Source organism: Canis aureus, chromosome 7, assembly GCF_053574225.1.
Source record: "Canis aureus isolate CA01 chromosome 7, VMU_Caureus_v.1.0, whole genome shotgun sequence".
Lineage (NCBI taxonomy): Eukaryota > Metazoa > Chordata > Mammalia > Carnivora > Canidae > Canis > Canis aureus.
In genome coordinates, this window is record NC_135617.1 from 65,820,227 (window position 1) to 65,844,636 (window position 24,410).

At 43.5% G+C, this 24,410-nt stretch overlaps 1 protein-coding gene and 2 long non-coding RNA genes across 7 annotated transcripts in view; 2 read left to right on the forward strand and 1 right to left on the reverse strand.

Annotated features, from left to right (window-relative positions):
* The window catches only part of ZFAND3 (zinc finger AN1-type containing 3), a 331,540-nt gene extending 322,225 nt beyond the window's left edge, over positions 1–9,315 (reverse strand). For 2 of the 5 annotated variants that reach the window (XM_077904175.1, XM_077904172.1), the window contains exon 1: positions 6,368–6,414. In XM_077904175.1, the coding sequence (XP_077760301.1) occupies positions 6,368–6,408 (41 nt within the window). In that variant the 5' untranslated portion in view covers positions 6,409–6,414. Of the gene's footprint in view, positions 1–6,367; positions 6,415–8,141; positions 8,273–8,945 lie in introns of those variants that run through there. The other 3 variants (XM_077904181.1, XM_077904173.1, XM_077904176.1) reach the window with 3 other exon arrangements.
* Positions 6,358–6,993, forward strand: LOC144317583 (uncharacterized). The gene is made up of 2 exons (XR_013383589.1): positions 6,358–6,568; positions 6,782–6,993. It is a non-coding gene; the product is annotated as an uncharacterized LOC144317583 (long non-coding RNA).
* Positions 8,503–10,350, forward strand: LOC144317582 (uncharacterized). The gene is made up of 2 exons (XR_013383588.1): positions 8,503–9,020; positions 9,545–10,350. It is a non-coding gene; the product is annotated as an uncharacterized LOC144317582 (long non-coding RNA).
* Positions 10,351–24,410: the final 14,060 nt, after the last annotated feature.

Here is a 24,410-nt window from a genome sequence, read left to right on the forward strand (position 1 = left end):
CTGCTCCCATTCCTACCAACCACCCACAGCCATGGTGATAGGAAGCTGCATCAATAACCTCTCCCAGGACACTCTTCTGCCCTAATCACACCTGCCTATGATACTAGACATCTGGTATGCTGAATGAATAGATGCAATAATCTAGTACTGCACCTTCCTACTGCATTCTCTCTTCCTCTGGTCAACAGCTGCAGCCACAACTTCAGATGTCCAGCACTGTTTGTAGCTCTGCACCCTGGTCTCAAGGATGACACGGCATTTTCATTCAACTTGTACCATTCCCTCAGCCTGGTGCATCACAGTTGTTCTGTCCACTGCTGCTGGATATTCCAATACATTCCACTTTCTTCTGTACACAGGAACTTGAATTTATTGGAAAATCCAATGCACATATCCCCAATCACGTGCCAAAAGCTGCCATATGAGACTTACATTTGTAAAAAACAAATATTATTCCTCCACAAAAGTCATAGTCCAACGGTGAATATCTTTCAAAAAGTCTCTCACTGGGCAGTCCCGGTGGCGCAGCAGTTTAGCGCCGCCTGCAGCCCACGGTGTGATCCTGGAGACCTGGGATCAAGTCCCACATCAAGACCTGGGATCAAGTCCCACATCAGTCTCCCTGCATGGTGCCTGCTTCTCCCTCTGCCTGTGTCTCTGCCTCTCTCTCTCGCTCTAAGAATAAATAAAATCTTTAAAAAAAAAAAAAAAAAAAAAAGGTAAGATGAAAAATAATATATGGAAACAAACTATGGACTAACTGGTAGTGACACCTTAATTCTCAAAACTGATCAAAGGAACACGTTCCAGTAATCTGAACTAACAACAGCATTGCTTCCCCCAATGGAAATAAAATGTTAGAGCTGGAGAGAAACTTAGAGCTAAATTAAACAAGTCTCTCATTTTCAAAAGACAAGAAAACAGGGGTCTGCAGAACTCATAAGAAAATAGGCTTGAGGGATCCCTGGGTGGCGCAGCGGTTTAGCGCCTGCCTTTGGCCCAGTGTGTGATCCTGGAGACCCGGGATCGAATCCCACATCGGGCTCCTGGTGCATGGAGCCTGCTTCTCCCTCTGCCTATGTCTCCGCCTCTCTCTCTCTCTCTCTCTCTCTGTGACTATCATAAATAAATAAATTTAAAAAAAAAAAAAAAAGAAAATAAGCTTGAATGTCAATTAGATCTCAACAACAAAAAAAATTGCCTTGAAAATCCTGGTTGTCTATCAGGTCAACAGGTTCTTCAACAGTGTTCTTCTGTCAACACTGTCCAGAAGAACCTTCTGGGAGGAGAAACTATTCTATACCTGTGTTCCTTAAAAGGTTAACTACTGAGCTAGTAGTACTTAACATGTAGATAGCATAAATGAAGAAATGAATTTTTTATTTTAATTAGTATGAATTTAAATTGCTATACGTAGCTAGTGGCTACCATACGGCCAAGCACAATTCTAGAATATGTTCTTGGATTTTGGTTTTTAAAACAAAGTTGCTAACGTCTCTACTGCATTTAACACACACAGTAAATTTCTTCTTCTAAAATATCTCATTCACCAACCTAATCCTGTTATACAGAAACCGAGTCCAGAACATGATCAGTCTGGATGTCAGAGTCTCTACAGAACTGAGTGATATTAGTGTCACCCACCCAGCTGGAGTGTTTTACAAACCGCTATGACACAAGTCCCACAACACCCAACAAGCTTCAGTCTAGACAATTTTTCAAGAGTTTCATTAAAATTATACAAGTATTGGGTTGTGACCAGTCACCTCCTATGCATGGCTTTGTTGAGATACCAAGCTTTACCTTCCTTCAAAAAGAAAAAAAGAATGTTTAACCTCAATCTTTATTTATGATTATAGGATTCTGAAACTCTGAATCAATTTGCACACACACAACCCTTTTATGATCTAATAAAAATCCAAATTATATTAGTTCTCACAGTCTTAGTACTCTGTTCTTGGTAAATAATATCTAACATGCTGGGTTGTTTTGTTTTGTTTTTTTAATAACTTTACTCATTTCAAAAGATTCTTAGTCCAGGGCACCTGAGTGGTGCAGTCAGTTAAGCAAGTTAACTCTTGTTTTCAGCTCAGGTTGGGATCTCAGGGTCATGAGATAGGGCCCTGTGCCGGGCTCCACCTCCATGCACAGGGCAGAGTCTGCTTGAAATTCTTTCTCCCTCTTCCTCTGCCCCTCCCACTCATGCTCATGCTCAAGCTCTTGTGTTCTCTCTAAATAAATAAATCTAAAAAAAAAAAAAAAAAGAGAGCCCTCTGATTTCTGTGTCTAGGAAAGGTTAGTCGATGAAAACTAACGTTAAGTTTAATACCATTAAGGATTAAGAAGAGATTTTTAGTCAAAACTTTTCAGTACTGAGTTCTCCTTTTTAGGCAGAAGCAGGGTGAATGGGAGAAAAGAATAATACCAAGAGTTATATGTCCTGTATGTTAGTTAACTGGATCTGACGCTAAAAAGCTATCGCCTCAAACCAGTATAAAACAAAGACCATGATTTCTTAGGAAGAAAGAAGGAAAAGAAGGAAAAGAAGGAAAAGAAGGAAGGAAGGAAGGAAGGAAGGAAGGAAGGAAGGAAGGAAGGAAGGAAGGAAAGAAAGAAAGAAAGAAAGAAAGAGAGAGAGAGAAAGAAAGAAAGAAAGAAGAAAAGAAAGAAAATGGGGCCTAGGTGGCTCAGTAGTTAAGTATCTGCCTTTGGCTCATGTCATGATCCCAGAGTCCTAGGATTGAGCCCTGCATCCTGCTCCCTGCTCAGTGTGGGGGAGAGGGGGTCTGCTTCTCCCTCTGCCTCCTCACCCCCAAAAACTGTTTGTGCTCATATGCTCTCTCCCAAATAAATAAAATCTTTTTTTAAAAATTATCTCCCTGTGTTCCATCACATCAATGGGACAAATTTTATGTTTTCTGAATACCCAAATGTAATCAGGAAAATGGGGCAAGTAGATAAACATACAGACGGTGAACACTTTATTACATCATGTCGCATCTTCAGGTGTGCACAATACTCAAAGACGCAAAGTAAAACTGCACAAATGAGCGGTTCTGTTTTTAAGGGACTGTTTAAGGGGACTTTATAATCAAGGGATAATTAGTGACATCACTGGAATAAACATTCTACTGATTAACTAGTAATTCATGCTGTGTTCACTTGAACTTGAAAGCCCAGGTTAAGTTGGTTAAAGTGTGGCAACATGTTCTAATTGGGAGTCTGAGACCGAAGAATCCAGGGCCACACACTGTTCGGAGCCAAGCACACTAGCCAGATAACTCACAAAGTGACAGAAACAGAGTTCTACATCAATTCCAAAGGCCTGGGCTCAGAGGGAGGAAAAAAATAAATAGTGATTCTATTTAAGTTAACTAGTCAATACTTTGTGATTCCCAAAAGTAAAATGGAATAAAACAAATCATCTTATATTTTCAATCAACTTTCTACTAGTAACATCTTTAGGAATGGAATACAGTTAGTGACATTACTCTTGATCTCTGCCTAGCCCCATTTTTAAAAATTTATTTATTTTTATCTAGCAGATATAGTTAGTGAATAAAATGCTTCAACAGAATAGACCAAAGATAAAATACCTTTGATATTATCTATATCTCTAAAAAACTGTATCCATATATTTATGACACAAGAGCTTATTTTTTATCAAAAACAATGAATAGTTTACCAAATAAATTCCATATTTAAATACTCCATTATGCCCTAAATATGAGACTAAACATTTATGTCAACTATACTTTAAAATTATTTATGAAAGTGGGATCCTGGATGGCTCAGCAGTTTAGTGCCTGCCTTCAGCCCAGGGTGTGATCCTGGAGTCCCAGGATCAAGTCCCATATCGGGTCCCTGCATGGAGCCTGCTTCTTCCTCTGCCTGTGTCTCTGCCTCTCTCTCTCTCTCTCTCTCTCTTAAGAATAAATAAAATCTTAAAAAAAATAAAAAATAAAATAATTTATGAAAGAAATAGTAGTTTCCAGGAGCACCTGGATGGCTCAGTGGTTGAGCATCTGTATTTAGCTCAGGTCGTGATCCAGGGGGTCCCAAGATCGAGTCCCATTTCGGGCTCCCTGCAGGAAGCCTGCTTCTCCCTCTGCCTATGTTTCTGTGTCTCTGTGTCTCTCATGAATAAATAAAAATAAAATATTTTTTAAAAAATAAAGAAATAGTAGTTTCCAAAGTTTCCATATATTACAATAGAGACTGTCTCCAATTATAAGAGCTAAATATCAATGATTGGATTTTTATACTTAATATAGATTTTTTAAGAAATCCATCTTTCCCCTAATTATCCTTTTTTATTTATCCCGCAATATATTCAGCATATTAGTGTCTTAGTCTTCTTTCTCTCTTTTTTGGAATATTGTCTGCTCTTTCAACAACTTTTGAAAATATCTGTGAATTTACATGTATCAGTACATTTTAAATGTCTAAATAATGTAAAATGTAACTTCAACTAATAATATCTGTGTAGTTTAAAAGGGCTTTTGTGTATGAATACATTGCAACTTAAATACTATTGTACTCCAGAGTTGACTATTACAAACTAGTATGTTTTTCCCATGATTACAGAATGCCTAAAAATGAGCCAAGAAAATGCTCCCATTTCACTAAAAGTTGTAAGTACGTATCTGAGGAAAAAAAAAAAACTGTTTATGATCATTAACTATAAAAACATTGTATACACCATGCAAACACCTTCCAACTTTTATAAAGAGGTAAATCTTCAACAATTTCCAAGGTAGCAACATTTCCCAGTGGAGAGATGGTCTCTATAAAATAGTAACTTAATGACCTGCACACAATTATACAATATAAACCAAGAGGAGGAGAGAGGAGAAGTAGAAACTTTACTTGTTCAAGCACTCTCACATTTGCACTGTATGCTCCTGTCATTCCACTTTCTAATTGCATTCCAACAAGCAAGACCTCACAGTTCTATTTAACCAAGCCCCTGGTGTCCTGACTGGACAATGCCAGGCAGCAAGTCCAGCAGCCCAAGTCATTAGAGAGAAGAGCAATCCTAAGGAACTGCCTTTAGTCTACTATAATGCCAGAACATTCTGCCGAGAGGCTCCTCTGCAAAGATCTGGGTGTGGGCCGTGGCTAGCTGATTTTAGAGACCTACGGCTTCCACAGACTGCAATGCTGACTAAAGTTTTCAGGTAACACACTCACCTTCATTTTCATCAAAGGAAAAGGCAAAAGATAGCTCCTGAATTGCTTTCACATGTACCTAGGTCTTTCCATTCTCCCTGGCTACTACACATAATCATCCCTATTTTGGGTTACTCTTCCAGACAAGACTTCTGTACCTCTGGCAACACCACATGAACATAAAAAACATCACACTGATACAATCATACCCACTCTCAACACTATCCGATCTTCTACATTAAAGAAAGTCCCATCACTATCTGCTCAAGGTTCTTCCATAGTTCTTAGTAAAAGAACTCAAGATAAAAGTCCAAAGACCTAGGCCTTACCTACAGAGCCCTCCATTACCAATTGCTCTCACCATCTCTAGCCGATCCCCCCTCACAATCTACCAATCCACCCCAATGAATTTTTGGTTCCTGAAATGTAGAGTGCTCTTTCTCTTTTCCAGGCCTTCACCCATGCTCTTCCCTCCGCCTGGAAGAAACTCTTCTATTTCCATTCTCTCCTATCCTTCCGGCAGGTGTAGGCTAGTGTCACTTCCTCCAGGATACTTTCCTGTACCTCCACGTCAACTAGGCTAAGTGCTCCTCCCAGAGTACCCTGTACCAATGCTAACACACATTATTCTGTCACTTTACTTCCATATGCCCTCTGTCCCCAGATGGGGCCAGTGCCCCCTTGTCCACCATTATATCACAGGCATTCAATTATCTATTGAATATATTCAAGTTTACTTAATGAACATAGTATGGAAGTGACCCATACACTAAGGAACACACATGCTCAAAGCCAGTTATGATAAAACTAGGCAGCAATATCGTGACACTTTGGTATAAAATGCAAATTACACAGCTACCCACAAACTGCTTTTGAAAAGGTTAAAGCGTTACACATTAAAAAAAAGAAGAACACTTCTCAACATAAAAATATTAGTTTTGTGCTCACAACTCCTATTTGGCAAACTGCAGTTCATAAAAAGGGCCTGAGACCATCAAAGAAGCAGGCCTGATTGCTTATGGGTCGAGTATGGTATGGATTTAACTATGCCTCCCTGCACGTATCAAACTTTCTTGGCATCATTCAGAACTCTGCTAGCTAAAAGTAAAAGGCTATTCCGTTTCCTTAGTTTCTACATCTTGCTCTAAGTCTTTCAATAAGGGTTCCACGCACAATAATAGTCCCAAGGACATACACAGGTTGCCAGGAAACAAGCCTCTGATACATCCTGGGCATTAGTTGCCACTGGCAGCTACTTTCTTTGAGCCACATGTCTTCTTATGAGTTACAATCAGAGGCTTGTGACTCCAGATTTTTCCAGAGCAGCAGATTGATGTCATAAACGTGATGGTACTAAGCACTCTGAAGAGCTCACCAGCTCCACCCTAAGCTCCCAGTAAGCAAGGGGCAAGCTATCCACCCTCTTAAGCCTCAACTTCCTCATCCATAAAGAGATAATGGATCTAAAATTCTGTGGGAATGAGACTGTCCCTGAAAGTGCTTAGCTGACAGTCCACTTATTAGGAAGGCTATAAAACCTAAAATATTTTCACATCTTCAGAACTTTGGTAATACCATAACTTATTTTTGACTAACATCTTTCCACCAGGAATTCTTGAGAAAGAAAAGGCAGAAAGATGAGAAAATGACCATCTATTTCTTTGTCACCACCTTGAATCGGGCAAATTCCACAGAAAACTACATTAAGATCCACTTTCTAATCTTTCTCTGCACTCCCCAAAATCAGACTTAATCTGTACCTGGGCCATTCTTAACATCTGAGAAGTAGCAAAAATAAAATAGTTCAATACATTTTCCCAAGATGTTCTCAGAAATAATCATTTCCTTACTGCCTATATGTACCTTGAAATATACTAGGTCTTTGGAAAAATTTTTTAAAAAGGGGGCTCAATCACAAAATTCCTTTAAAGTCTCTGGTTTCCTTATGATACAATTAGAATTGTGAGGTAAGATGGAGGAGGCACCTGTTAGGTAAAAGGGGTGGTAATTCATGAAACTCAAGCCCTACGAGGAGAATTTAAAATATAACTATAGGTGGTGGAAAAGTTGATTTCCCACCTCATATTCTTTCACTCTAACACAAGATGGCTAAGTAATAATGCAGGCTGACCAATGTGAATATTTTTATCATCAAAAAAAAAAAAAAAAGAAAAAAGAAAAAAAAAAAAAGGAGGGAGAGAGAGGAATCTGAGCCAATTGAGCAAACTGGCTCTCACGTTCCCAAGCCAGGCTGCCTTGAGTTTTATTTTTTGTTTTTTTTGGGGGGGGGGGTTTTGACAAGGAAATTTTACAAATCTTCTGAAACGTGTTTGAAATAAAGGTGAGACCTCCACAATCTTGTAACTTTACCCCAGCCTGGGTTCCGGGCTGGATTTTTTTTTTTTTTTTTTTTTTTTTAATGGGTGACGTGTGAACAGCTTCCTAAAAGCAAATAGGGCACTGGGATATAATTTAGGAAGTGATGATGCAAGTCTCTGGGGGACCGGGAGGGGGAGGAGGTGAAAAAGTCAGAGGAAATACCCTCCTGGTGCCTGGGCACCAACTCCTACCAAGGCGGGGGGGAGGGCTGGCCGCCTCCACATGCCAAGGGAGAGGGGCACCCCAGCTCCACCCGGAGGTGCCAACACCGCCCCCTCATCCCTTCCTGCTGCCCTGCCCCCCTCCCCCGCGGCCCGGGCGGCCCGGGCGGCCCCGGCGGCCCCAAACCCCAGGTAGGAGGGTCCCGGAGGGTGGCAGTGCACCCCGGGCAGGGCCTCCTCTGCCCACCTCCGGCTCCCCACCCAGCGCCCCTCCCCGAGACGCGGCCCCTGCCCCCTCCCAGCAGGCCCGGCTCGGGCCCAGCCCCCAGGGTTCCGGCCTCCCGCCGCCCCGAGGCCTGGCCGGCAGCCCCCGCGCCCGCGCTCGCGCCCCCGGCCCCCGCCCCCGCCCCCACCCGGCCGGACACTTACCCCCAGAAGCCGCAGGGACAGCGAGGCGGCAGGCTGGGCGCTTTGCTGCGCTCGCTCCCGGCGTCTCCCATGGTGCTCGGCGGCGGCGGAGCTCGGCGGCGGCGGCGGCGGCGGCGGCGGCTGGGCCCGGGCCCCGCTCGAAGGAGGCGGCGGCGGAGGCGGCGGCGGCGGCGGCGGCGGCGGCGGGGGGCTCGGGGCGGGGGGAGGGGGAGGGAGCGGGCGCGCGGGCGGGCGCGAGTCCGGGGCTCCGAGCCGGGATTCCAGGCCGGTCAGCTGGAGGCGGGCCGCACCACTCGGCCTGCAGAGACGGGGGGGCCGGGGGAGGCGCGGAGAGCAGAGGGAGGGGAGCCGAGGAGGAGGGGCGTGCGGGGGACGAGGGGAGACCCGGCGCCCTCGGCGGCTCCCACCGCCGCTCGCAGCCAGAGCGGTGTCCCGTGCGGCGGCGCCGGGACGCACCTGAGGCCCCCGCCGGCTCTGGCGTAGCAGCGGCCGCTGGGAAGCCCTGGGACCCGCTCGCTCCGTCACTCTCCCCTCCCCCGGAGGCTGCGCTGACCGGACAATGGCCGCTCCGCCCCCTCCCCTCCTCACGCACCCCTCCCAAGGAGTCACAATGGTCTCGCCCGGGGGAGCCGCCGCCAAAGCCCAGCAGCTGATCAGCTGGGATCCGGGCGTGCCACTTTGTTCCGCTCCTCAAAGGAAGGCTACTGGGCTCTGCGCTGAGCCGAGCGCGTCGGGCTATCACTCGGCGACGGGCCTCTGAGGCTCCCGTATTCTCGGGACTTTTAAAATCTGAGGCAAACTTACCTTCTCCCCGTCGGAAGAAGGGGAGCAGGCTTCTGACTACTCTGAGGCGCGTTGCCTCCCCCCCAAACACGAATGGTACGGCCCAAGCGGGAGGGGGAGGAGCAGATTAGTTGTTTAGGGTAAGTCGGGCCGGTCCCGGAGCGGCGGACGAGTGCTGCGCATGCGCCCGGAGACCCCGTAACCGGGTGTGGGAGGGGCCAGGAGGGAGCGCTTCCAAACCCGGAAGTGGCCCTCGCGTTTTGCAGGGCCGTGGGGGTCCTCGCCTGCAGGGAGGGCCCGGAACTGGCTGCTGCGGGGCCTCTTCTCCGCTAACTGCCAGTCCCCTAGGAGTCTCTCTCTTCCCAGTGGCCCGGCACCCGACCCACTCTTCAGTTCCACCCAGACGACTGGTCTCCTCTTGGCTGGAAGGAACTTCTGGGAAACGTCCCTCCCCCCCTCCTCCCCTCCCCCCTCCTCCCCCGCCCCAGGAAGGGCGGGAGGGCAGCGTCTCCGTCACGTTCCGCGCCCCTCCTCTCTCGTCGGTGCCCGCAGCCTCGGAGACGCAAGTCCACAACCTGTGCCTTGGCAGGGAAAGCCTCTTTTTTTTTTTTTTTTTAAAGGTTCATTTGTTTATTCATGAGACACACTGAGAGGCAGAGACCCAGGCAGAGGGAGCAGCAGGCTCCACGCAGGGAACCCGATGCGGGACTCGATCCCAGGACCCCGGGATCACGCCCTGAGCCGAAGGCAGATGCTCAACCGCTGAGCCCCCCGGGCGCCCGAAAGCCTCTTTTTCTAGAGCGGACGGGTTTGGTTTCTGGGGGGAGCGCTGTGGCCGAATCCGTGATGAAAACTGATGTAACCAAAAGAAGTTCGAGCCACTAAAAAATAAGCGTTTAGCACTCTGTGTCTTTGATCTTGAACCCGTGCTGAGCTCCAGCCGTTCGTGAGCAGAAGGAGATTGTGAATGACCAATCTCAACGCGGGGGAAACTTGTACCATGATCTCCTGGAGAAGCGACCCACAGCTGAGACCCTTGTGGGCGAAAGTCCAGGTGCCAGCTGCTTGCAGGAAGCTTTCCTGGCTCTTAGAAAAAGCTGCTGTATACCCCCAACTCGGCGGGAATATGAGACCTCAGAGGGGGTATTACCTAGATCAATGTTATTACCAAATGTTGCTATTTTATTTCTATAGCTACAGTTATGTTTGTGCATGATGTGTGGACTTGTTAACGTATGTGTCACCTCCTTTGGCCTCTAAAGAGCAAAGATCACAGCTTAGCATCCTCTTAGAGATGCTGCTACTTGATTGCAGAAGTCAAGTCATTACAGCCAGCACACCCCAAAATGAGAGTGCTGGTTTTCGTAATACTGAGTTTCAACTTTGTGATTTTTCACAAGCCTTCAATAAATATTTTTGTCAAGAATCCATAGAATGGATGAGACCGTACAACACACCTAGCTTCCACTGGGCTCACACAGCCCTTAAATCTTCACTTAAGCTGACATAAAATTGCCACAGTCATGAAAGACTTACAGCCTTTGAGTTTAACAGATGAAGATCAAGTGGGACTCTTTCTCTATTGGCATCTTGATGATCTTTTATATATGGAAAAGAAAATCCGAAAACCAAAAGGAAGATGCAGTATAAACTGTGATTGTTTGTCAAATTCCAAACTGCTTGCCTACCTGTCTGTCTGCCAGTTATTTATTTTAACAAGCATTTTCCGAGTACTCAATATGTGCACAAGGTTTTCTAAGGCCTTGTGCCCCATATTCTCCTCTGCCTCACTGCTCTTTCCCTCTCTTGCCCAGCACACTCCTACTGCCCCTTCAGGCCTGTTTTCTCTTCAGTACCTTCCGTACCTCTGACAAGGCAAAATTGGTCCTACCTTCCTCTACCCACATAATCTCTGTTATAGGACCAAGAAATATACATGTTTATGTATATAAAGATATAAGATAAGATATCACAAAACCTAGCTCCAAAAGATTTGGCTCTTAGAAATAGCTGCTGAGTACCCTCAACCCAGTGGGGATACAAGACCTTCGGAGGCTATTACCTAGATTAATTTTATTACCAAATGGTATTTTATTTCTATATATACTATTATGTTTGTGCATTATGTGTGTGCCTGTGGGATCCACAAGTCTCTGTGGGATGGAAGCCAACTCAGCCTATGTTTGCTAAATGGAAGAGCTAATCTGATAAGAAGTCCTTCTTAGTCAAACCTCTTTCATCTGCAAAGAACAGAAACCACTGAAACTTCATGCAAAAAATCATTAATTAGTAATTTATTGAAGGAAATAATCTTAAAGAACCCAAGGACACAGAGAGCAAATAGATCTCATGAAGGACTGGAAGAGGGATATAAAATACAGAAGCTAGGATCCCTGGGTGGTGCAGAGGTTTAGTGCCTGCCTTTGGCCCAGGGTGTGATCCTGGAGACCCGGGATCGAATCCCACGTTGGGTTCCCGGTACATGGAGCCTGCTTCTGTCTCTGCCTCTCTCTCTCTCTCTCTCTCTCTCTCTGTGTGTGTGTGTGTGACTATCATAAATAAAAATAAAATAAATAAAATACAGAAGCCAAGTAGCCTAGTTTCTCATTATCTCTTTTTCTTTCTGGTCACATGTTCTCCCGTCTCTGTGTCACTCTACAGATGTGTTTTCACTGCTTTTCGGGGAACACAGTGGAACGTGACTGTTCAAGCTTCCCTGGCTTCACTTCAAGAACCAGCAGAAATTAATCAGTTATCTATGAGTCCCAATTTATGTCAGGTTGTCTATTCTTGATAAAGTTGCTTTGGGCCAGTCAAGTCTCTTTGTTTTATAATGCAAACATGACTGCCAGAGGCTCATTCTTGTAGCCTTTGGTTCACAAAGAAGGTCAGTTGTGTTCTTGGCAAAGATTCCAAAAGGTGTCTACCACACACCAAAAAAAAGAGTAAATTGCAGCCTGAAATCAAAAAGTATAAAGAACAGTGGACATGTTCAAAAATTTTCCATCAAATTAACTCCTACTTAAAGTATTTCAGGCCTAAAAATCAAACGGCATTCCCTCAAATAAGCTTGCTTGATCCCCAGCCCCAAAATTATGTTGCCCCATTTTATTCTTCTTTGCAGAACCTATCATGATTTATAATTAAATATTTATTTGTGTGTTTTCTCTCCAAAGATCATGTCTGGTTTGCTCACTGCATACAACGCCCAGGACACATTTGGTAGACATTAATAAATATTTGGTGAATTAAAAAAAAAATCAACGTGAACCCCATATGTGAATTGGCACCCTATTCGGACTATCCCGGGAGATTGTCTAATCACTCTCACCTTCCCTAGAAGACATTGAAACTCACTGTGAACCTTCTCCTCACACTGAGTTGTATAAATGAGAACCAGTGTTCATTTACTTCCTCTTACTTCCTTGGCTAACTTTTCACTCTTAGTTCCCAAGGTTTCTATCAGAAGAGTCCTTGAACCAGTTCCTGAACATGCCCACTTAGTTGGCTGAAAGCTCAGAGAAGACATAACATTTCAGGGCATCATCAAAGTAGGGTACCAAAGTATAGGGTAATTGACAGAAGTGCTTTTGTTATAATTGTCTGGACTATTTCCTAGCGTCGATTACATTCCAGATGAACCTGTGATGTGACTCTTGGGGGTACTTTGCAATCACCATTGGCCTGAAAGGAGCCATCTATGTGCTCAGTAGGGTCTAATAAAGGATAACATTAATGCTTCAGCAGGCAGAGCTCTTGAAGGAGCAAGTGAGGTTGTGTGGGAAAGAGCTATGGTATTCACGGGCAGGGGCTCACAAGGGCTGCTTTCTTGGTACTACTGAGTCCAAATACCTTAGCACTGCAAGAGATGGCCAAAAGGAGACACTTGTGGAGACCTGAGAGAAAGCACAGATGGTCCTCCAACTCACACTCTAATTCTTACCCAACAGCTTTAACTCCCAGTTCAAACCTTCCATCATCATCATTCATTCTACCTTGGTATTAGCCCCAATGTCCAATCTAAACCCTAGCCTCCATCTTCATCCTAATCCTAACATTATCTGTAAAAGGTAATCCTAAATTCCAGACCTAATCCCAACCCTAATTCTATGAGTTTAACAAAGCCTCCTTGCCTTGCCATTAAGTTATTTTCCTCAGTTCCTCTTTCTTATGTTCCTTATGTTCCCTCTCCTGGGAACAGAGAATCATACAACACTCTGGACCCCTGGGGAGAATGGGAGCCAGGTTTAGTAACCCTAAAAAAGAAAAAGGGCCTTGGGCTGCTAGGAAAGAGAAAATGGGGCATCTCTCACCTGCAAAGAAAGCGGTGACTTTGCCCAGTCACAACATGTCCTGTTTACCTAATTCAGGAATTGTTCAGCCTCTTAAAGTCCAGAAAAGATGCAATCCAAGTCACCTGTATAGACTTAGGAATGTATGATATAGCTGGCCAAGAGCAGAAAATCTGAAATCTTTCTGAAAATGATAGGATTAGATTAGATGAGTGTCTTTCAAACCACGTTCTCAGAGAGCAAGAATTCTGGTTTCTGCTCTCTTTCTGCACTTGCTTTTCCAAAGGGAAAAAAAAAAAAAAAAAAAGAATTTTTTTAAGTCACTGAACTAGACCCCCCTAAGGTTACTTCTGGCCCTCCAGTTTTCTGATGTGCAGTTGATTCTTTTAGTCACTTACGGTCCACTTGGCATGGATAAACTCTCAGAGCCAAGGGAAAAGAAGAGCAACCAAGCATACCATCTCCAGACCTTCTCAGGAAACTAAAAATAAATTAAATAAAATGAAGAGTGCAATGGAGAGGAGAGGGGAGGGGAGGAGAGAATGCTGCCATTTCACGTCTCATGTTCCCATGTTCGTGAAGCAATTGCTGATTTCCCTGCTGCTCACACCCATCTTGGTGTGAAATTTGATTTTACTGACTTTTAAATTTCTTTTCAAGAATGGAAATACTGTTTTTCCCAGAAATACTTGACCTTTGTGGGGAAAAAAAAAATTGAAATAATGAGAAAGCAAAAGTCCTCCCTAATACCACTCCCTAGAGAGACTCTTTGTTAGCAGTTTGTTATATAGCCTTCCAGGCTTTTCATTTGTATACTCTTATATAAATGGGTCACGTAACACAGAGTATATTCTGCTGATTTTTTTTAAATTTTTATTTATTCGTGATAGTCACACAGAGAGAGAAAGAGAGGCAGAGACACAGGCAGAGGGAGAAGCAGGCTCCATGCACCGGGAGCCCGACGTGGGACTCGATCCCAGGTCTCCAGGATCGCGCCCTGGGCCAAAGGCAGGCGGTAAACCGCTGCGCCACCCAGGGTTCCCATATTCTGCTGATTTTTAACTTAGAAATATGTCATGGACATCTTCCACATCCATGCATTTGGCTTTGCAGTATTGTCTGTAGCTAAATTATTAGGGTTCTCTGGAGATATATAGGATATATATGTATATTCTATTAAGATATATATGAAAGCAGGGGCACCTGGGTGGCTCAGTTGGTTAAGTGTTCAGCTCTTGGTCTCAGCTCAGGTCTTGATCTTGGCTCAGGTCTTAAGCTCAGGGTCCATAATTCAAGCCCTGCGTACTGGGCATGGAGCCTACATTTAAAAAAAAAGATATATATGAAACTATATATATATATATGTGTGTGTGTGTGTGTATGTATATGTATATATGTATACAGCATATGTATATATATGTATTTTATAAAGTATGGTTGACCCTGAATGACACAGGTTTTAACTATTCAGGTCCATTTATATGAGGATTTTTTTTTATGCAGTACAGTACTATAAATGTATTTTCTCTTCCTTATGATTTTCATAACAGCATTTTCTTTTCTCCAGCTTACTTTATTTTAAGGATACAGCATATGATATACAAAATACGTGTTAATTGACTGTTTATGTTATTGGTAAGTCAATAGTAAGCTATGAGTAGTTAAGTTTTGGGGAAGTCAAAAGTTAAATGCAAATTTTTGACTATAGGGAGAGGTCAGTGTTCCTAATCTCCACACCCCCCCCCCCATTTTTCAAGGATCAGCTGCATAGCTGCATAACCATATATATGAGGCTTATTTTAATTTCTTTATTTACATTATATGTATGCATATATATATATATATACACATACACGGACACACACATATTTATACATATATATGTGTGTATGTATATATATATATATATATATATATATATATATATATATATATGAAATTCATTGTAAGGAATTGGTCCATGCAAATATGGAGGCTGAGAAGTCCCTAGATCTGCAGTCTGGAGGCTTAAAAACCAGGAGAGCCAATGGTAGAAATTCCAGTATGAGTCTGAAAAGAAGATTGATGTTCCACTAAAGACCATCAGGCAGAGAGTAAGTTCTTGCTCAGCCTTTTGATCTACTCAGGCCTTTAACAAGTTGAATAGGGCCAGCCCACATTGGGAGGGAAATCTGCTTTACTCAATCCACGGATTCAAATGTTAATTTCATCCAGAAAAAACCTCCCAGACACACCTAAAATGTTTAACTCCATACCTGGGCACTCCCATGGCCCAATCAAGTTGGCACATACTATTAACCCATCACACTAAAATCATGGGCTCCAAAGTCAAGATGCCTGTTTCTACCACCTACCAGTTCTTTTTTTTTTTTTTCTTTTTTTCCACCTACCAGTTCTGAGACTCTAGGGAAGTTACTTAGCCTGCTTGTGCCTCAGTTTCTTCAGCTGTTACAGGAGGCATCTATAGTGAGCTATGCTTTTCATCTGCCCAGCTTCTCTTTGGTGGTCCTACTTCTGTTCTCAAGCCTTCTCAGAGATATCTGCATAAAAGATTTAGTTAGGGACCCCCCATCCTTCTGGCCACAGAAATTCATATTGGCTTTGGGGACACCAGGGCTCTCTGTGAGCTAACTCACTAGCCTCACCTTCTGAGATCAAGTGTCCTTAGGAACATATATGTCCAAAACTACTGAGGGACTCACCATGTGACCATGTGGAGGCAGGCTGGAAATCAAGCCAACATAGAAGAAAGACAAGAGATGGAAAGAGAAAGACTAAGTCATCAAAGCATTATTTTGAGTCCTTGAATCCAAAAAGTCTGAAGCCATAACTACTGTCTGGACTTTTTAGTAATATGGACCAATAAATTCCTGTTTTTTTTTTTCCTAAGCTAATTTGGGTTAGGTTTTAGTACACTTCAGTGAGAAAAGTCCTGAGTATGCATAATAGTATCTACCTATGTCATAAGTTTACTATGAGGGTTAAATTATATAATCCATGAAGTCAATCTAAGCATAGTATGTGGCATACAGTGCAAGCTCAATAAACATTCACTATTATTATTATCCATTTATTTTTAATGGTTGCTGACCTCTCTATTATATGGATAAACCATTTAATGTATCGCTTTTTGATTCATTTATCTTATTCATTCATTTATTCATTCAGCAGATACTTTCTGAGCACCTACTATGTGTTAGGCACTGTTTTAGGCATTAAGGATACAGTGCTGAATGAGACATAAAGTTTCCCTACTCTAGGGGTGCTTATCCTCTACTGGTGGAAGCAGGCAATTAAAAAGTTTCATGTGTGTTTTTTTTTAAGATTTATTTATTCATTGAGAGACACAGAGGCAGAGACACGGGCAGAGGGAGAAGCAGGCTCCTTTGCAGGGAGCTCAGTGTGGGACTTGATACCAGATCCTGGGATCAGAACCTGAGCCGAAGGCAGACACTCAGCCACTAAGCCACCTAGGTGTCCCAATTAAGCTTTTCTGAGGGACATCTGGGTGGCTTGGTCTGGTGGACCTCTGACTCTGGTTTCAGCTTCTGTCATGATCTAAGGGTCATGAGATCGATCCCCACATAGAGTTTGCTTGTCCCTCTCCTTCTGCTCCTCTTCCTGCTTGTGCACTCTCTCTCTGTCCCTCAAATAAATAAAATCCTTTTTAAAAAGTTTTTCTGGGGATCCCTGGGTGGCGCAGCGGTTTGGCGCCTGCCTTTGGCCCAGGGCATGATCCTGGAGACCTGGGATCGAATCCCACATCGGGCTCCCGGTGCATGGAGCCTGCTTCTTCCTCTGCCTGTGTCTCTGCCTCTCTCTCTCTCTCTCTCGGTGACTATCATAAATAAATAAAAATTTTTTAAAAATTTAAAAAAAAAGTTTTTCTGAATGTCTTAATAATGTCTTTAATAAAATGTTTAAAAATGATTAATTAATTAATTAATTAATTTGAGACAGAGAGAACAAGGTGGGGTATGGGGATTGTTGGGGAGGAGCAGAAGGAGGAGAAGCAGACTTCTTGTTGATCCCAGGACCCTGACATCACTGCAATCATGATCTGAGCAGAAGGTAGACGCTTAACTGCCTGAGCCACCCAGGTGCCCCCTGCATTTATAAAAAGTTTTACAGTGAACATTTGCTTGTTTGTCCTTTTAGTGTCTCAGATAAATTTTTTAGAAAAAGAACTGCAATACCATTTAACATTTGTTATGTATGGCCAAATTTTCCTCCAGAAAAAGTTGTACCAATTTATACTCCCTTCAGCAGTGAATAAGAAGGCTAATTTCCCCATACCTCAGTAGCCTTAGGATATCATTACTTTTTTTAATCATTGCCAATGTAAAAGGTAAAAAAATAGTACCTAATGGATGTTTTAATTTGCATTTTTGGTTATTAATGAGGTTCAACTTATTTTATTTTTTCATATATATATATATATGACTTTCAAATTTGAATTTGGATTTATTTTTGTGTGTGTTATCCATTTGTATTATCTGTTTATGTCTTTGGTCTGTTTTTCTACAAATATTTTTTCTTATTTAGGTTAAGGTATTAATGTCAATATTAAGAATATTAACCTTTTGTCATGTGGACTGCAAATTATTTCTTTGTTTCTCAGGTATATCTAGGCTTTTGACTTTGAAGAGTCTAAAATCCAAGGGAACTATGTGAATTAACCTTGGCTAATGTTTGAATTGCCAACATGGCACTTTTCCTAAAGCCTCTAGTTGCTACTTATAGGTTAAAAAAAGAAGATAAGGAGAGAAAGGGTGGAAAAGATAGGAAATCACAGGAGATGAGGGCGCAAAAGTGAGAGAACCCCACGTTCTCCACCTGCCCAACCCCATCTCATCTCGGGCAGGCACATCTATGAGGCAAATGACATAGGTCAGCCCCTGAACCAGCCCTGAGCTCCTTTGGGTGAATCATCCAGGACATATGTCTCAGCCTTCCCGATTTTCTGTCTAGAGGTAGAAAGGAACCAGAGACCGTGGCCCTGTACCTCTGTCAGCCCCCAGGGACTGGCCTGAATTTCTCATCAAGTTGCTTGTTCAAGTTCACCTAGGTAATTTCCAGTGACTGGTACTGCAAGTGGCAGGTTGGGCTTTGAGAACTGACCCAATGAGAAGAACCAAGTGGGAGTGATTAGGGAAACAAAGGTTAGAATTCATATGTAGGATGACATTTGGGAAGGAGGCAGAGTTGGAGGGATCAGGTGAGGGAGTCGGAGTATGCAGAGTTGGTAGCTCGGGGAAATGCTTGTGTCAGGGAAAGAGGCTTAGCTGTCTAGGATAGGGCTGAAAGGCTAAGGCTAGTGTCTTAGTCTGGATCCTCCACCAAAACTTGACTCTGAGACAGAGATCAGGGAGCACAGAGAACACTTCTAGGGATGGCAGTGTGGACAATAAAGGGGTGTGTTGTCAAGCCAGCTATAGCTGGGAGTGACCAGAGCTCAGTAATCAGTCCTATGAATACTGTGCAAAATCAGACCTTGTAGTAATCCCAAATCCCAGCTGAAGGCTCAGGGGACTGGGTATCATACACCCACTTCTGTTCATAGTTGACAGCTGCTCACATCACTTCAACCCACCTTTTTCTGGCAGAGCAGACTTCCCTGGTTTCAGAGAAAGCCCTCAGGCAAAGAGGTGAAAGGACTGGCCATTGGAAATTAGTGGGATCACTTAACTCGAAAGCGTTAAGGTCCAGAGGACATGGATGAGTCATCTACAGAGTCTGCTGTAGCTGGAGACAGTTTGGATGGGGGATATATTATGATATTTGGTAAAATTATACAGGGATTTCTTCCAAAGTCTTTGATTAATCGAGGAAGGCTAGATGCCTTTCAATTAGGAGCTAGGGAACAGAGATAAGGTTACAACTGGGATTAGAAGGTTAGGGTTCAGGGATCCCTGGGTGGCGCAGCGGTTTGGCGCCTGCCTTTGGCCCAGGGCGCGATCCTGGAGACCCGGGATCGAATCCCACATTGGGCTCCCGGTGCATGGAGCCTGCTTCTCCCTCTGCCTTTGTCTCTGCCTCTCTCTCTCTCTCTGTGACTATCATAAATAAATAAAAATTAAAAAAAAAAAATTTTAAAAAGAAGGTTAGGGTTCAGGCAGCCCTGGTGGCGCAGCGGTTTAGCGCCGCCTGCAGCCCAGGGTGTGATCCTGGAGACCCTGGATTGAGTCCCACATCAGGCTCTCTCTGTATGATGCCTGCTTCTCCTCTGCCTCTCTCTCTCTCTGTCTCTATGAATAAGTAAATAAAATCTTTAAAAATTAAAAAAAAAAGAAGGTTAGGGTTCTGTTCAGGGCAGTCAGAGAGGCTACTCATCCTGCCTGATTTTACACAGCTAATAGGTGGTGAGCCGGGGCAGGATTACAGCATGGTCTATTTTACTCCAAAGCCCATTAAGAGGCAGAGTGCAGGGATAGCCTGGTGAAGAGAGGGAGGTATCCACAGGATCTTTGCCACCTGGGCTTCTCCCCCAGCAGCCAGGGAGTGGGCCTAGGAGGAGGCTGTGCAGCTGCCATCTGTTCTCTTGGCTTCACTGACTGGCAACTGCCTGTCCATGTCTGTTCTCTGTTCTGGAGGAGGATGCATTCCTCCATGGCCCATCGGGCAGGATGAGGAGCCGTGCCCTCGCCAGAGCTGTACCACATGATGGATTCAGTGATTATGACTTTCTGATGTGGAGGCTGTTCAGTCATGTAGCAGACCCAATCCCATCTGGTGTGTCTTTCTTGAAAGAGCTGCTGGAATGAAAAATCTGCATACTGCTCATGCTGATAGCAGTGTATGCATATACACACAGGTACAAGCTGGTACACACAGGTGTGAAACTGTGTGTGTGCACATGTGTATGCACAGGTGTGGATGTGAACATTGGGAGTTCAAAACCATTGTGGTTCTATTTCCTTCTCAAAGGGCATTTAGCAAATAAGTCATGGAAAAATAATAATGCTACTTTTTACCAGTATGTTTGCCGTATGCCAGTAACGGTAGTAGGTGCTTTATACATGTTGGTTACTGTAGTTAATATAAATCTTACAGCTACAATGCAAGAAAAATATCTTCCTTATCCTTTAGATGAAGAAACCAAAGTTCTTGTGTCTAAATGAGCTGCCCAGGGACTTATTTTCAAGTGGTAGAGCCAGGATTTGAGACCATATCTCTGATTCCAAAGTGCATGATATTTAATTTCCATCTCCTCCCAAGTTTTCCCGGAATGAGAACGAACAAAGTACTCCTACACACAACAATAGGAATAATTAATATAAAATTTATGTTGAGCAGAACCTACCTACTACACGATTCCATTTATATCAAATTCAGGAACAGGCATAACTAGCCTCTGCTGTTGAAAGGAGAATGGTCACTCTTGCAGGGCAGGGCATAGGGAGTGACTGGAAGGGGGGGGGGTCTTGGAGGGACCCCTGAGGGGGTAGTGATGGATACTATCCTATTTCTTGATTTTGGTGCTGGCTACACAGATGCATTCAGTTTGAGTGAATTTATTAACTGTGGATATATGACTTGTGCTCTTTTCCTTATGATTGTCTTGCCTCAAAAAAAGTCCAAAAAAAAAAAAAAAATTTGCCAGAGGTGGTGTGGGATTCAGAGAAAGGAAGCATCATAGAGCCTGCCTTTAGTGATGGTGGTGGGAGAGGCCTCCTAATCTGGTGATACTCTAAAATATAATATCAGGTAATCTGAGATATAATCTCAATCTCAGGAAGTTTCCAGGCTATGGAGTGGGGATGGGTATTGAAGTTAGAGGCTTGTTCAAGCTAATGCTCCAGTGGGGCGAGGGTGGGGGAGTGGGGGGTGGGCAGCGCACTGACAAAGAAATGATAGGAGTCTAGAGGAGTTACCAATAGTACCGAGTCTAAAGACTGACAGAAGAGAAGTATCCAAAGGTGGTCAATGTGTAGTGGCCAGAACAAGATGGTAACTTTTGAAGCCCGACAGACCTGGGTTAACCTGGCTTCATTCTCCATCAGCTGTGGGACCTGATGAGCCATTTATCCTTTCAGAGTCTTGGTTATCTCCCTTGTGCAATGGCTCACTGATACCAATGACTACTATGAGGATTAAATGGCATGACAGAGTTAAAACACTTGGCACAGAGCATGCCACATGGTTGGCACTCAATAAAGGTATATTTGGAATGTAGAAGAAAAGATACTCAAGAATCTGAGATCTCTCAAATATCAGAGGAATTGGCCAGTGGAAGATCCCTCACACTCATTTTGGATAGCTGTGGCCAGAACAAACTGACTTACTACCCATGCAGTAGGACCTTGATGTAATGGGTGGGAAAGGGCAAAGTTAATAGTGGCACCTGGGGCTAACTGTGGGCTCTGCAACCAAAGTAGGAGAGATCCCAGAAAGTGAGCCCCCCAGAAAGGGAGCCAGGCTTTAGGACAGCAAGGAGAAGTTTCCAGGTTGGCAACCAAGCCAGAGAGCAATTTTGAGGAAGAGTCTGATTCAATGGAGGGCTTATGAAGCTGTATGCTGTGAGTGGGAGTTCTTCCCCTAGGAAAGCATTTGGAGTCTACCCCTGAAATTTTTTGCACAAAATACAGAGACTGATAGATTTTGTTCTAAAAACTGGTGAAGGGAGGATCCCTGGGTGACTCAGTGGTTTGGCACCCACCTTCAGCACAGGGCGTGATCCTGGAGTCCCGGGATTGAGTCCCACATTGGGCTTCCTGCGTGGAGCCTGCTTCTCCCTCTGCCTGTGTCTCTGCCTCTCTCTCTCTCTCTCTCTGTATCTCTCATGAATAAATAAATATAATCTTAAAAAAAAAAAAAAAAACTGGTGAAGGGACCAAGTTTGGCCAGACTGAGCGAGCATCAGCCTGCTAAAGACAGATGAGATTCTAAAGGAAGAATTGTTGGGACGCCTGGGTGGCTCAGCGGTTGAGCATCTGCCTTTGGCTCTGGGTGTGATCCTGGTTCAGGGATTGAGTCCCGCATTGGGACCCCTATGGGGAGCCTGCTTCTCCCTCTGCTGTGTCTCTGCCTCTCTCTCTGTGTCTCTCATGAATGAATAGATAAAACCTTTAAAAAAAAAAAAAAAAGGAAGAAATGTCTCCTAACTTGACTGCCAACTACCCCAAGAAGCTTCATTCCCCAGTGTCCCTGAGAATTCTGTATTTTCCCTTCATGCTCCTGTAGCATGCTGTTCTCACTGCATGGCCCATGGGACATCTTGCCTAGAAAAGGGAAAGAGTCTTGCATCAGTTATTTTTCTGCTTAGAACCTAACATCCAAATGACAGTGGCCTAACCACAATAACAGTTTATTTTGGTTCCATATAAGAGAAGTCCATAAAAATGTGTGCTTTAAAGGGTACCATAAAAAAAATGAAAAGACAAGTCATAGACTGGTAGAAAATATTTGCAAATCATACATTTAACAAAGGATTGGTATCCCAAAAATAGGAATAATTCTTGAAATTCAATAATCAAAAGACAGACACCTGAGTAGCTCAGCCATTAAGCATCTGCCTTCAGCTCAGGTCATGATCCCAAGGTCTTGGTGTCAGGCTCCCTTCTCAGCGGGAGGAGTCTGCTTCTCCCTCTCCCTCTTCCTGCTCATGTTCTTGCTCACTCTCTCAAATAAATAAATAAATAAAATATTTAAAAAATAAGAAGAAGACCAATAATCTAGTTTGAAAATGAAAAAAGATTTAAAATACACATTTCACCAAAGAAGATATCTGAATTAGCTAACAAGCATGTAGAACAATGCTTGACACCATTAGTCATTAGGGAAATGCAAATCAAAACCAAAATGCGACACAACTTCACATACACTAATACTATAACCAAAAAGACAGATGATAACAAATCTCAGTGACGAGGTAGGAGAACCATACCCATGCGTATGGCTGGTAGGCATGCAAAATGGCATGGCCACTCTGGAAAGTAGTTTGGCAGTTTCTTAATAGACTCACCGTAAGTCTACTGTATAACCCAACAAAGTCCACTTCTAGGTATCTACCCACCAAGAGAAATTAAAATATACGTATGAGTGCAGAAAGACTTGTAGACAAATGTTCATAGCAACATTATTCATAATAGCCAAAAAGTGTATTAAAAAATAGCCAAAAGGGATCCCTGGGTTGCTCAGCGGTTTAGCACCTGCCTCTGGCCCAGGGCGTGATCCTGGAGTCCTGGGATTGAGTCCCACATCAGGCTCCCTGCATGGAGCCTGCTTCTCCCTCTGCCTGTGTCTCTGCTTCTCTCTCTCTCTCTCTCTCTCTCTCTATATATATATATATATATATATATATCATGAATAAATAAAAATCTTTAAAAAAATAAAAAATAGCCAAAAAGTGATAACATCTCAAATATTCATTAACTAATGAACAGTATACCCCTACATAGGAATTCTATTCAGCAGTAAGAGGAAAGAAGCACTGTTACATGCTCCAACATGAATGAACCTTAAAAACATTATGCTTGGTGAAAGATGCAAAAGTCCATACATTTTACGACTCCATTAATATGAAATGCCCATAGAAGGCAAATCCATAAAGACAGAAAGTAAATTTGTGGCTGCCAGGGGCAGGCTGAGAATGAGGGCAGATGGGCACAGGGATTGTGGTGAAGGTCTCATAGTTCTGAAATTTTCTAAAGTCCTGTTGTTCCCTATCTTTTGTTTGTTTTTATGGAAGTATAACATATATAGCAAGTAAAGTGTGCAAAATTTAAATGTGCAATTTAATTTACACATGAGCATGAGCACGTATATACACCTGGGTATATAAGGGAGAATGAAGGTGGCAGCATTCAGCTCCCACCTCAAGTTGATAACACAGGAGTACTATGTTTTTATTTATTTATTTTAATTTATTTTTTTAAAAATATTTTATTTATTTATTCATGAGAGACAGAGAGAGGCAGAGGGAGAAACATGCACGGAGCCTGACATGGGACTTGATCCTGCATCTCCAGGATCACGCCCTGGGCCAAAATCAGCGCTAAACCACTGAGCCACCCTGGCTGCCCAGTAGCATGTTTTTAATAAAAGTGACCGGCATGCAGCCACTGCGCACACTCAGCTTCAGATCCTCCTGGCCTTTCTATCTTTCCCTCTTTCTGGGCCTCCTACTCCCCCTACTTTGTTATGCAAAGCAATTCATTTCCATTAGCCTCTGGCTCCCCAACCAGGCTGAACC